Source organism: Athene noctua, chromosome 5, assembly GCF_965140245.1.
Source record: "Athene noctua chromosome 5, bAthNoc1.hap1.1, whole genome shotgun sequence".
Classification (NCBI taxonomy): domain Eukaryota; kingdom Metazoa; phylum Chordata; class Aves; order Strigiformes; family Strigidae; genus Athene; species Athene noctua.
In genome coordinates, this window is record NC_134041.1 from 56264766 (window position 1) to 56279222 (window position 14457).

Below are 14457 nucleotides of genomic sequence, written 5' to 3' on the forward strand. Positions count from 1 at the left end.
GGAGAGTTTCGTTTCTTTGGGGATCACATAGTGGCACCAGTTTCATAATAAAGTATAACAGGTTGTGCCTTGTTCTACTGCTTACAGAAAAGTAAGAAGCAGGAGGCTGGAGAGACTGTTATCCCTAGGGCAGTTACAGAATCTCCACAAAGTGATGTTTATGTGACAACTAAAAAGAGATTGCTTGTCCTTGTGCATAAGGTTCAAAATCACAGCACCAAGGCATATCGTTCTTTGAAACTAAAATACAAGAGGAATAGGCATGGCCAGATCAAAGGTCTTCCTGGTTACTGATGTTCAAAGCCCACTTTTTAACGGTGTTGATGATCATTAATCACTGATCTCTCACATGTTTTACATCTTTGTGACAGGACCGAGACTGGGAGAGTGAAAGTGAGATAGAAGGTGAGACCTGGTATCCTGCTAACATGGAGGAATTAGTGACAGTAGATGAAGTGGGAGAAGATGATTTAATTATGGAGCCTGATATAACTGAGCTTGAAGAAATAGTACCAGTTGATCAAAAAAATAAAACTGCTTCAGAAATGTGTCCCTGTATGTCAACTGTGTTAGAATTGAAAAACGATCACAGCCACTTAACCAGGAGTGAAGACGAATTTGCCCATGAAGCTTTAGAAACAAACTTCAGATCAGCAAAGGGCAGTGTAGCTTCTAGCGGCTGTCAGGATGATGATGAGGATGATGATAATGATGATGCTGTAACTGAAGCATCAAGCCTAAATCTGGACCCTGAGCAGAAGCCAGAGGAATTGCAAGAAGACCAGTCTGCTAAGGAGTCGGATCCCCAGCAGAAGGAAGGAAAAATTGATAAGAGCTCTGACACTCGTTCAGAGCCCGAAGACAACCATATACCTTCTGTTCATCTGAAAGAAGAGACTCTCCAGCTCCCTGATACATTTATAGATGATTACAAACAGATGGGATCACAAGGAACTGAGAGCAGAGAAGTTATGGAAATGCTTGTTAAAAATACTAGTGAAGAAACAAGACATGGAAGCCAAGAGTGTCCAGAGGCCAAGGGTAACTACTGATTTTTTTCTTTTCAACCCACAGAGAGCCTTGCATGTTTTCTCTGACAGTACACTGAAATTTATTGCTAACAAGAATAAATGTTGCTAATAGTATCAAGACTTGTCCTTGGAGCAGCTCAGTAAAAGAACCCCAGTGCCTTTTGCCAAGCTAAACCATTAGAGGCTCTTAGCTGAATAGTGCAAAGGAAATATGATAAGCAGCTTGCAAGCTTTCTGAAAGGCATAAGCTGCTATAATTGTCATGTAAAGGTTCACATGAGTTTAACTGAACTCTTTCAGTGCCCTGCTAAATTTATTTTGAATTGTCAATGAAATGAATGACAGTCTCTGAAGGTCAACAGAAAAGTATCTATAATGTCTGGCTGGCTCCTGGACAAGGTGGGTATTCTTACACACTGTACTGAAGCATTAGTAACATGGAAATCATCTGAAGATTGCTACTTCTCAGTCCCTGTTCACGCAAATACGTGCCTTTTGTCAGGACTTGCCTTATCATCTCCTGTTATCTACCGCATGCTGCCTTTAATATAATTGGTAGGACATGCTGTGAGATAATGCCAATACATGTAATCATAGCTGTCTATTAATATTTTAGCTGTCAGGGGGAAAAAAAAAATAATCTTGAGTGTCTGAAAGTGAGTTCAGTTCCTTGTCACACTTGCAAATGAAACTTGAGCAAATGGGCTGTGTATAATGAGGGGAAGTGGAAAACAACATAGAGCATGTCAGCCAGGAATGCTCTTTTTTGTTGCTACCGGAGCCTGTGTGATGGAGAAGGGTTTGTGAATAGCAGTTGCATGAAGATTTTTGAGGGTGCAATTTTCCACCAGAAAATGCTGGAATATTTAAGGTGAATATCTGATTTTGAAATTCTCTCTCCAGGACAGATTTGAAACTCACTGTTTTCAATACTTACCTGTTTGGCCTGAAGACACCTTGCCAGGCTTTGCATACTTGGAGATAATGCTGAGACTGGGAATGGCAAAGTTGGCTCCCCTGGGCTGCCTGCTTCACAGGCAGCCAGCTGACGGAAGAGCTGGGTATCCCAAGAGCATAGTTCCTTGGGTGTTTTCAGCATCTCGGCTTCCAACTTGCCAGCAGGGAGCCTGGAAGCTGTAGGGGAGCTTGTGCTTCCCATGTTTCTGCTGTGGACTTGATATCTGGGATCTGCAGTGTAAGGCTCTAGGCTCTCCGCAAATGCAGCTGTCAGCTCAGAAGCCCAGAAATCAATTTAGGTGGGACTCAATTGCCACGAAGGCTCAGGGTGTCTTAAGAATAGACAGCTGAAGTTTGCAGGTTTTCCAGGATGTCTGATGCAGATTTGGAAACCTGGGATGGGCTTAAAGTTAACTGGAAAGCCAACCAGTCAGGATTTTATATATTTTCTTTTAAATCATGTAATAGATGTATTTAAAATAATGAAGAAATATTCATTCTCATAGCCAGAAATTGCAGATCTGTGGACTACAGACTTGAAAGGCAGGAAGGGTTTGGTTTGGGCAAAAATATATTTGTTTTATGGGAAAATATATCCCTTATCTAGTGAAATTTGCAATGCAATGTAAGTTTTGTCAGGGTAAGGGAACTAGTTCTTTGATGTAAGAACTGAAGAATAGGAATCAGACCAGTTTATCTGTAATTCTGTCTCTCTGTGATAACAAATTTATCTTTTTTAAAATAAAAACCATTCACATGTTGGGAAGGGAGAGCATCTGTTCTTTTGACCAGCTTTATCCACCTCAGCAAATCAATCCACTGTTTTCCACACCTTCAATCTCTTGCCTGTATCCATTCACGTTGGTCAGCAGGGACCAACCATCCCATCCCTACTGGCCAGGAACCAAAATCTTCAAGTGGCCAAGAGTCCTAAAGTAGAATCTATCCCTTGGAATACTGGGGATGGGAGAAGAGTGGCTCCAGGGAGAAGCGGACAATGGTGCTGAAGGGGTCCTACCAGAGGAAGGTTTCCTCTGCCCATGCAGTTTGATGATTTGCTCTCAGCAGGTCCTGCTGGCCCCCCCTTTTCTCAGCAGCCCCTATGTTAGCCCAGCTCCATCACTGGTCATACGGTACCATGCGTGGTTACAGAGCTGCAGTCAGACCATGCTTGTGCCAGAGGCATGTATAATGTCATAGATCTATTTAGAGATTAAAATATGAAAAGAAACTGAATGAACGTGACATTAGAAATAGAAAAATGGTCTACTGGGAGAAATCGGGGTGACTGCATAGTGTTGTACAAGTTGCTAGAGTAGGCCTCTGATTTGAATGGGAAAGCATTTTTTCCAGTTTTTACTTTAAAAACATCTCTTTAAACTAATAAACTGTTTTCATTCAATACATGTATTCATTTGTTAAGCAAATTCTAGGTACCTGGAAATGAGATCTCTGGAATACCCAGAGGTAGAGCCAAAAAGAAGGCACTCTCCGCCAGGCTGGGAACAAGAGGACGTCTTTACCGAACTCAGCATTCCCCTGGGTACGTCCCGACACCCAGGCCGCCCGTGGCCTGCGGCGCTGCCCACTGCAATACCTAGAGCTTACAACAAGATGTCACTTTAAGGCTACTTGCTATATTTATTTTTCAGAACAGATGTGAGGAGAGTGAAGGAACGGGGTATATGACAGAGGGGTAGCTGTTGAAAGAAATGGGCTTTTGATTATAGATCATTCCTAATTTCATTTCAGATGAATGGCAAAAGATAGCAGTTAATGTCGCTGATGAGATTAAGTAAATTCCCTTGGACTAGATGGGAAAAATATATGAGAAATACTTAGTAATTTCAAAGTCTTTGTCATAAAAGCATTGATTATACTTTCAGTATAAGCAAAAGTACAGGTTTTACTGTGTAAACACTGATCATGAGTAAAACACCTGGAAGAATTACATCTGTGTAACTTAAGCATGAATTTGCTGCTAATAAGCACTATTGCTATTCTAGCCCTTGAGGTTACACAGTGAAGTTTCCAGTCAATATTTATGCACGAGAAGATACATTTTTAAATATGTATAATATCTAAGAGAGAAGTGGAAGGTGTATTTGCAATGCACAGGACTTTAAACTGCAGCTCAGTATTGCAAAATTAGGGAAATAAGAGAAGTGAATCCAAGATTCAGTCTTCTTATCTATGTCATTTAACTGAACAGCAACTTTTTTCTTTGAAAACAAGTTTATTGTGGAGGGGAAGGGTTTCAACTGACATTTAAATGTAATTCAGAATTTCTCAATAGGTGTGGAATTTGTGGTGCCTAGAACTGGGTTTTACTGCAAGCTCTGTGGACTCTTCTACACAAATGAAGAGACAGCAAAGACAAGTCACTGCAGAAGTACTGTTCACTACAAAAATCTTCAGGTAAAAACACACTTGAAGCTGGTTAACAACCAGCTCATGCGGTGGGTTGTGCATAGGTGATGCTACAAGAAATTAGTTTTTACTCTCTGGACTGAATTTCGATTACCGGACATTTAGATAAAACTTTACAGTAGTTCCAAATGTTAGCACACTAATTTCTCACTCCCAGATCCTTGAAATCAACTTCTGGATCATAACTAAGATGGGGCCAGGTGATAATTTGATCTTCTTATCTACATTTGATCCTTGTCACCAGGATAGCATGCAACTCAGATCTTTAATTCTCTGTTCTTGAGGGTCTCAGATGTTTTTATCACTGGGAGTGAGCCCAGCAGCAGCCTTTCTTATTTCTTAATTTCAGGAGCATTAAACATGCCACTTTTTTAATAATATTGCCAGACATATTTTTGCATTAGCTTGTAATTCTGCAGCGCGTCTCAGCACGCAGTACTTTGTGACACACAGGCTCTCTGAGGCATTTCCTGTGACCTGCTGAAATCACCTCCCTGTGCCACAGAATGGCACAGCGGTTCAGTCACGCAGAACACCACTGCTGAACAATTTCTATAAGGTTATGAAGAAACATGTTATTACTTGTATGGTTTCTATAAGAATATACCATAACCATACCCGCACTTGGTAACAGCACACAGGAACCATGGGTGCTCGCAGCTCAATCAAAAGACCCTGCCTTTATCACTTCTCAGATGCACGGTTGATAATATCAGCCATGACAGGATGAACATTAACTGCACTGTGTTGAGGACTCCTCAGAGGAGGTAGCCTTGCCTCTCACCTCCTTGTGTCCCTGCCTGTGTGCAGGGTGTGTACACTGTGCAGAAGACACTTTTGTTGGCATTCACGTACTCTTGGCAAAGTCATGAAAGAGCAAAGCAAAGCTGCTCCTTCTTTTTCTGTTGCTTTGCTCTACCCATAGTAAGTGCTGGAGCTCTGCTTCTCTTCAGGTGACAGCTATCTTCCCCTAGCTGGCTAGTGTGTGTTGTTTTTTTTCTAGTGACACTCAGAGTCATAATTTCTCTGGGAGAATTTTATTCTTGACTTTCCTGAAGCTAGGTAGCTGTAATCATACAAAGATCTCTGGCTTTCAAAGACTGTGCCTGCAGAGCTGTGATTCTTGCTAATAATGGATCCTCCAAGTGTAAGCTTGAAAAACAGGTGCCCAGTTTGCATGCCTTTTTTTTTGCTTCATACAAAATAATCCAGAGGGATTCACCAGAGGTGGCACCCAGTGCAGGCTGTGTATCCCATGTGAGTCTGTCCCAAAGAAACTCATTGCTAATGCAAAGATCGCAACTCCAGCCCCTGCTCCTGGCAGCTGGTCCCATGAGAAGAAGAGGGATTTTTTTTTTCACTTTCTAAGCTATTTTGTTAAAGTCATAGAAAAAAAGATACAACTAAAACTGTCATTGTGAAAAAAAGCCCTCTTTTTCTCCCCGTTAAGACATTTCCCATGAGCACTGTGGTAGATATCTAACACTGACTTGAGATAAAAGAACAAAGACCACAAAAGCTGTTAAAATTAAAGCTGTCAAATATGGTAATGAAAACAGACTGTTCTGGTGAGCTGTACCTCTTATCTTACTAAACAGAGGAAGTAAACGTCTCGTCCAACTTTTGCCCACTCAAGTGGAAACTCAGCAGATTTTAAATAATTGTTCTGTATTACTAGAACCCTTTTAGTTGCAAGAGTGCTTATTTACACACGCTGCAAAAAATGTCAGTCTTCTATGATGATGCAATTTAATGAGTGTATCCACCAACATAAGAACTATGAACTCTTAACTTTTTCTGTATGTGAAGCTATGGGACTGCTGCTGCTGCAGACTGTCTTTCTGTTGTCTTGCCTGCAAGACAAATACCGTTGTCTAATGACAGTGACATTGTCCCAAATGGCCTCATGACTATGAGTCTTTTATAGTTGATTTGCTACTTGTCTTTCATGTGATCTCCTTGGAGCCACATCCAAAGTGTATGTCCAGTGTTCGGATTTGAATGCAAAACTAAAGTTTGTTTACAAGTTTTCTTCCAAAAGCCTTGCTTAGATGATAACAATTTTGTCTTGAAGTAAAATAGTCAACTTCATCTGTGCATGGTGCCCCTTCACTGAAAAAAATCCAACTGTTTCTTTGTCAACCTGGAAGGCTTTTTGTAATTTTCCATTCTCTTCAGCTTAATAAATTATTTTCCCAGGTGGTATTTATATTTACAGATCCACTGCATTTTCCATGTCAAAAAAAATCTATCATTTGGCCATCCCTCCCACCACTACCACAAAAAGCTGTCAGATTAATCTGGTGTAAGCTACCTTGGCAATTCAGTGCAGCATTGTATCCCGTTTTCCACTGGCTTTATACAGTTTTCATCAAAACTTGTATTTAAATGAAGAAATATTCTTCCTTGACTGTCATTTTGCTATAAATTAATCTGAATGTCTGGTCTGTGAACTTCAAAACTGGTATTTGTGGTACTCATGATAGCTGACAATGTCAGCTAAAGGTGGTGGATAAACGTCAGCCTTATTTTGGTGGGTAGTCATTAAAAAACAAATATGCATGGGTTATCTTATCCAGTGACAAGCATTAGTGATTTATTACAGTTCATGGTGTACGGATCACTTCTCCCAGCCTTTATGGACCCTATATCTTTGTATACTACTGTAACATTTACTCTGGCTTTCTGCCACATGGAATTTTGTACCCAGGGATCAAGACTGAGAGTTGTGTAATTTCCAGAGCCAAATCTCTATATTCAGAGTAACAAGGGTGCAGTGGTCATTTTGTCACAGGTATGCTGATTCATTACCACATCTGAGTCCCTTTGAGATGCACCTCTTACATCCAAAACTTGTACTGATGTGAGACAACCTGGCAGTCCTAAGACAGTCCTTAGTTTTTTTACATCCATTTCTCATTTCAACTCTTCCCCATAGAAGCCAAAGAGTAAACTGTACTCTGGGAGAATCCTGCAAGTAGATAAAATTTTGCAGTGACGTGAGATGGTCTTTTCTAAACAAATCAGAATGAATAATCAGCTAGAAAAGAGAGGTTTATGATCCTAATAATGTGTAGGTCAGCTGTTCTTGCATGTGGTGTATGTATAAGTCATTAATAAGAACATCTCTACAGTATTACATTACTACATTATTACAAGGGAGCTTGACCCCTACAAATTGATGGGCCCTGAAGTTATATACCCAAGAGTGTTAAGAGATCTGGCTGACATTGTTGTGAGGGCACTCTCCGTAATCTTTGAGAAGTGGTGGAGATTGGGGGACATCCCAGAAGACTGGAAGAAGGCTAACGTCACCCTCATCTACAAGAAGGGCTTAAAGGAGGATCCAGGAAATTATAGACCCATCAGTCTAACTTCAATCCCTGGGAAAGTTACAGAATGAATCCTACTGGGGGCTATCCCGGATCAAATGAAGCACATGACTGGGAAAAGACAGCATAGATTCACCAAGGGCAAACCATGCTTGACAAACCAATCACCTTCTACAACAAAGTAACCTGCTCAGTTGATATGGTGTGAACGGTGGACATTGTCTACCTGGATTTCTCCAAGGCTTTTGATAAGAGTTCCCCACAGCCTCCTCCTAGAGAAACTGATATGTTAGTGTCTAGACAAGTGGTCCGTGTGGTGGGTGGGGAACTGGCTGAGAGGCCACACCCAGAGGGTGGTGGTAAATAGCTCTTCTTCAGACTGGCAACCTGTCACAAGTGGGGTCCCCCAGGGATTGGTACTGGGCCCAACGCTGTTTAATATCTTCATAAGTGATCTGGGTGAGGGGATCAAGTGTACCCTGATGAAGTTTGCTGATGATACCAAACTGAGTGGTGAAGTGGACATTTCAGAAGGGAGAGCCACCCTGCAGGAAGACCTGGATAGGCTGGAAGAGTGGGCTAACAAGAACCTTATGAAATTCAGCAAGGACAAGTGTAGGGTTTTGCCCTGAGAAAACACAATCCAGGAGTGCAGCACAGGCTGGGATCTACCCGGCTGGGGAGCAGCTCTGAGTAGAGGGGCCTGGGGGTCCTGGTGGACAAGAAGCTCAACATGAGTGAACAGTGTGCTGCAGTGGCAGAAAGCCAGCGGGATGCTGGGTTGCATCAACAAGGGCATCACCAGCAGAGATAAAGAAGTCGTTATCCCACTCAGGACTTGTCAGGCCACACCTGGAATACTGTGTTCAGTTCTGGTCCCCACTATACAAAAAAGATGTGGGCAGTTTGGAGAGGGTGCAGAGGAGGGCCACGAAGATGGTCAGAGAACTGGGAGCCTGCCGTGAGGAAAGGCTGAGAGAATTGGGTTTTTTCAGCCGTGAGAAGGCTTAGGGGAGGCCTTACCGCTATATTCCACTATTTAAAGGGTGGCTACAAAGAAGATGGAGACTCCCTTTTTACAAGGAGTCACATGGAAAAGATGAGGGGTAATGGGTACAAGTTACTCCTGGGGAGATTCTGATTGGACACAAGAGGAAAATTTTTCACAATAAGAACAATCAGCCACTGGAATAATCTCCCCAGGGAAGTGGTGGATTCCCCAACATTGGACACTTTTAAGATTCAGCTGGACACGGTGCTGGGCCATCTTGTCTAGACTGTGATTTTGCCAGAAAGGTTGGGCCAGATGATCCTTGAGGTCCCTTCCAACCTGGTATTCTATGATTCTGTAATTATTATGTGGGAATTTCCTATATGTCTCCATACTAGCTGCTGAAGAAGCTTCTTTCCATCCATTTCTAGTTCTGTTGAGCACCATTTTCAGACCCACACCAGTTCATCACCCATTTTGTTTGCAGCTCTGCCAACTAAAAGCACTGCCAAAAGGCTGAAAGTCTCACTGGCCATGTCTGTTTTCAGATCACTCTGAGTACTTAAAGCACTGAAAGGCTTTATCTTAGAGAAACATAATTAATGTAAATACTCTAGCCAGATTGCTAAACTGTGTTAATTATTACTGAATTTGATTATTCCCTTAAAACAAATGTTCTTGTGCAAAAGGTTTACCTCTGAACTGGACGTGCTGAAAATGTAATATCAATGCTTTAAATTGTGACTCAGAAACCACATCTATTTTCTGACACACCAGCCTTATACTAGCATAGTTCAGTTGACTCAGTGGAGTTACGTTGGAGCCCTATAGCATATGCGAGTAGAGAGTTTCCAAGGAGAAAAGGTGAGGCCTAGTTGCACAGATAGATGGGGAGTCATGGTCCTCCTGGTTCTGTCACCAGTTCCCTTGTGGCACAGAGTAAATCACTGAACTTCTGAGGCTCTCCATGTATTCAGGTTCTCCATGTTTTCTCCATGTGGCCTGACACGGCTCTATTTCCTGGCTTGAATTTTCACCAAAGTGGGTCTTCTATGTGCTTTCTTCCCTTTTGAGATGCTGGGAGAGTGTGAGGGCTCTGAAAGGACATAAAGCATCCCATGTTGAATATTTTCGGGTTTGGTAACGATGCTTTGTTTTTGATATGATTGCAGAAGTATCTATCCCAGCTTGCAGAAGAGAGCCTGAAAATGAAGGAAGAAGGCAGCCATCTGTCTCAGGATGACACTGGCATTGTTCCTCACTTTGCAAAGAAAAAACTATGATGCGGATGAACTGGAAGAGCGATAATGAGTGACTGCTGATACTTTATTTTTTTTATTTCTATGATATAACTGTCAATTTGCACTGTACAGAGGAGGGGAAATAAAAGAGCATGTTCCATGCATCTATACCCAGAGTGCCATTAAAAACCAAAATGCCTGAAACTGTTTCCCACGGTGAAGCAATGCTGGCATATCTGTAAGAAGTGGAGCAATTCTTTCTCACACTCTGCATGCTGGGAGTGGTTTCCTAGATTAAATCAGAATTCTCAGGGATTCTTAAAAGTTTTAATTCTGATATGACACATCAGGTCAGGCGGAGTATTTAGAAGCACTCAGCATCCTCCAGTGGACACTGGAAGGAAAGGAGATGTGACTATAAATAGGCTTTAATGCTGCTTAAAATATCTTCAGCCATTTCACTCATTGCCCCAGTGAGAAGTAGGATTTGCATGGGGCATCTAAAGCCATTGTGCTAAAACTAGTCAGTAGATGGCATAATATAAGCCCCATCAGCATCCACCTCCATGTGTCATAGAGCTTGGTGAAATGATAAAATGTTTGTGTTGTTAAGCGCTGACTGTACACTGACTGTGTTGTACAAATGCAGAGGGAGCCACAGTCTGTCCCAGGGACCTTAAAGCCTGAACCCAGCACAGCAAGAGCAGTTCGAATACACGTGCTGACAGCTAACCTGCTCTGGTTTTCAGCATTTTCCATGGTGTGATCAGGATGTTCTCCAGGTACCGTTGTGTTTGAAACTCTTCTTTTTGATAATTCTAAAGGGTGCCAACTTTGAGTCTTACAGACTTGAAACTCTCACGAGAGGTTTTTTAAAGTGCCACATGTTCGGACCATGTCTCTTTTAGACATTTTATTCAAGCCCCTCACTTGTGGGGTCTTTTTCTTTTTTTTAAAGCTTGCTTTTCCTCAGCTTGGCAATGTTGAATTTTCCTGGTTTTCATGGAAAGATGCCAGACTTTTAATATTGTTTTTGTATTTAACTTCCCTGAATTTTTTAAGGCAAATACAACTACTGATGGCTCACAGAGTGCTGCACTGAGAACACAGGATGCACCAGCAGCTCTGGCATTATTATGAGCTATTGTTTCTGCACAGTTATTGCTTAGTATTTTGCAGAGTCCCTTTGAAATGCACTGTACAAGTTTCTGGTTCATTTCAATAGGGCTTTGTGTAGCAAAGTGAATACGTATGCAGACTGTTGCCAGAATTGATCCTGGAGTTATGCTTTTATAAAATGCCCCACACAATCTAGACAGATGGCGGTTTGCAGACGTATTTTCATTCTTTGCCTGACTAATATTCATCACAGTATGTTCTGTAAAAATTGCTGGTGCTGGATGTCCTGTTTAGATGTTGTGCAGAGGAAATAGTTCCCCGGCAGGTTCTAGCCATCCCTAAGAATGACATGGATGTCGCAAAATATTGCAAAGCGGCTAAATTGCCAAAACTGCTTCCACCAACGTATTCGTTCCATTATGTCTTGTGCCAGCAGCCATGCTCGTTCTCTGAAGTACTCTGTCGCCAGGCAGTGTGTCTCAGAGGTGCCTGGTGTTGTTGCCTGAAGCCCTGTTCCATTTCATGGCCTGTGCTTTCCACTCGTTTTTACCAGAGGTGGGTTCAGATTTCATATTTGGCATTCCTGCTTCTCACAAGTTGAGGGATTCTTTGCATCCCAGATTCAGATGTGGCCTATCCAAAAGACAAGGGGAAATGAAAAACATTGCAGCCTAAATCCTCCTTTGTCCGGACTTGAAATATGTTAAGACTTAGTCCATCTGTCATTTAAAACAGGGTTTTTTTGGGTTTTCCCTATAGAAAAAAAAATAATATTGCAAACCAGGTATTTTTCCTTCAAGGGTTGGGTTTTTCTTTGACTGTTTGTTTTTCACATTGCAGTGAAATTTGAACACAGGGCTGTTAGGGCAAGAGCTTGAATTGCAAGCTGTAAGATTACGAAAATAGCAGTAAGGATTGTGCAATTGTCTTCTAAAGCACAGCTCTCAAGCTGGTCATGTATCGTCTGAATATGAAGTTCCCTTCATGCCCTTCAGCACAATCTGAGCACAAGGGAAGGAAATCACTATAAATGCAAGCATCAAATCTTTGAAGCTAACCCTGCTATCAAACTGGGGCTCTCACCAGCCTAATGGGAGCTTGTTAGACCATGTGGTTAAGCTTAATTGGATGTGAGACATAGCTGACTTTATATCAAAGTAACATGCCTCCAGCAACTTTATCCCCAGGTAACCTCAAATGAGAAAAGTATCACTGTTATTATTCTTTATTTGTATTGCAGTAGAAGCTACAGGTCCACTGCCTTTATTATAGGCACGGCACAAATCCACAACAAAGGCTTTCCCAGGCCAGAGAGCTTTAAATCAGACTTTCTGAAAACAGACAACAGGTGGATACAGGCAGGCAAGGAAAGCAGTAGGTAACCATAAGATTTTGACTGGCAGCAGAAGAATAATTAAAATGAGCGTTTACCCAGGGGCTTATTTTTGGATTTACGGGAGATGATTCAAACTACTTTCCCCCTCCTCTGGTTCTGAACCACGTTCACTCCCATTATTCACAGCTTTCATATTTAACCTCCTTTTATCTCCTGGCCGGTTGCATTAGCACACAAAATCGCTTCTTGAGAGAGTGGGCCTTGGTATACTTCAGTCTCCAATTGCTTAAGTTTTGGTCTCCATCCAGGGCCCCAAAAACTGGAGTCTTGACCGAGGCTTACCAGGAACTGTCCTGGCTCCAGATACTTTGTCTGGGTCATGGGTACGGGCCCCTGCTTGCCCCTGAGGAAGGAGGAGGCTCCAGATGGCTCTGCCCTCTGTAGTGTAGGTAGATGACTCAGGTGAGTGATGCAGATGCAGTGCCCAGCCCTGCAGATGTGATGAGACCCAGAAATTTATAGAGGTGGTTTGGACACCCTGTGCTTTTGGGCTCTGTCCTCACACAACAGCGATCTGCAAAATAATGGGTATGGCCAGACAGGCAATTCCCCTTCTGAGAAGGTCCTTTCTCCCCCTAAAACTCCCCCTAAAACTGCTTTAAAAGCAGTTAAAAGCAATCCCAAGTCTCAACTAGCTCCTGATGATCCCTATGATCAGTTTTCAGCCTGATGCACTTTGAGAACTCAGAGATAATCTCCTTCCCTCTCCAACAGGCCATCATGCAATGCTGACAGGCACTCAACTCCTCAACTTCACTCTACTACCTATTCTGCTGAGGAAGAAGGCCACTGTAGGCAACTGCTTACCTTTCTCAGCTTGTGTAAAAATGCATTGTTTCTTTTGGTTTATTATATTTAAAATCTTGACTTTTTTTTAGTTGGCATAATTCATCATCACTATAATCCACGCTGTTTGTTAATACATATATATATATATATAGCACAAAGCAGGCTCAGGTCTAGCCAGACAAATATTGATATTTAAAAAGGAGCTTCCTTAATATATACAAACGGTTTCAACACATCTCAACCAAAGATTGCACTTTTTTAATAGGGACTATGTTTTTCATCTTTGTGAAATCTGTATTGATCTCAAATAGTCTTTAATGTCAATCTGCAATTTACTTTCTCTGAAGTAAAAAATAAAAGAATTAAACATTTGCCCCATAAGATTAGATAAAGTTTAATATTGGCTTTAACACTAAATTAGTGTTAGGCTGGTTATATTCAGGGTTTTTCTATTCTCTAAGGATTAAGGCTGTGATTTGTTGAATTATACTTGAACTGGACCAGATGTACTATTTATTGAGCTTATATAATCTTGTTAATTTAAGTTTTGGCTTGTAAACAGTTGGAATTTGTTAGTACTTGTTTAATTATGTAGGAACTGTCACCAATATTAACTGATCTGTGTAACTGATTGCAAAGTGTTTCAATTTGTGTTTCTTAAAAAGAAAGATTTTAATAAAGAGAATTATGAAGCATATACATTGGTGGGCAGTCGTCCCAGCAACAACAGGCCTAGCTTCCCAGGGGATCTGTTAAAAATCAAAATTTAAAGAATATAGATTGGGGGTAAGAAGGAAGCAGGAGGCCGAAATGTTTGCTTTTAAATATAATTTCTAGAAGTAGTGATTCTTACCAGGTAGCTCCTGCTGTACAGATTGCAAGTGATTGCTGCCATCTGATGCTGAAGTTGCAGTGAACACATCTCAGTGGTTCGCTCTGTGATTATTATCGATTGTTATTACTCACACCTGTCTCTCTAGATATATTCTCATTTCCCTTTTTCTCTTTATTTCCGAATGAACTGGGCAAGCTGTCTGGCTTTTCTCCATCTCCATACAGATTGTCTTCTCATCCTTCTGAAAGCACCCTATAAAATCATACCCAGCCAAGCATCTTTTCCACCTCATCTCAGCTTAAGTCCACCTGTTTGCCTGTTTACCCTGTTTCCCTT

General features: G+C 41.6%; 1 protein-coding gene across 7 annotated transcripts in view; it reads left to right on the forward strand.

Moving 5' to 3' along the window:
- RBM20 (RNA binding motif protein 20) overlaps positions 1-13983 on the forward strand; it is a 109955-nt gene extending 95972 nt beyond the window's left edge. For 6 of the 7 annotated variants that reach the window (XM_074907709.1, XM_074907712.1, XM_074907708.1 and 3 more), the window contains 4 exons: positions 372-1041; positions 3412-3531; positions 4285-4406; positions 9914-13983. In XM_074907709.1, coding sequence (XP_074763810.1) covers positions 372-1041; positions 3412-3531; positions 4285-4406; positions 9914-10024 — 1023 coding nt within the window. In that variant the 3' untranslated portion in view covers positions 10025-13983. The remainder of the gene's footprint in view (positions 1-371; positions 1042-3411; positions 3532-4284; positions 4407-9913) is intronic. The other variant, XR_012633730.1, reaches the window with a different exon arrangement.
- Positions 13984-14457: the final 474 nt, after the last annotated feature.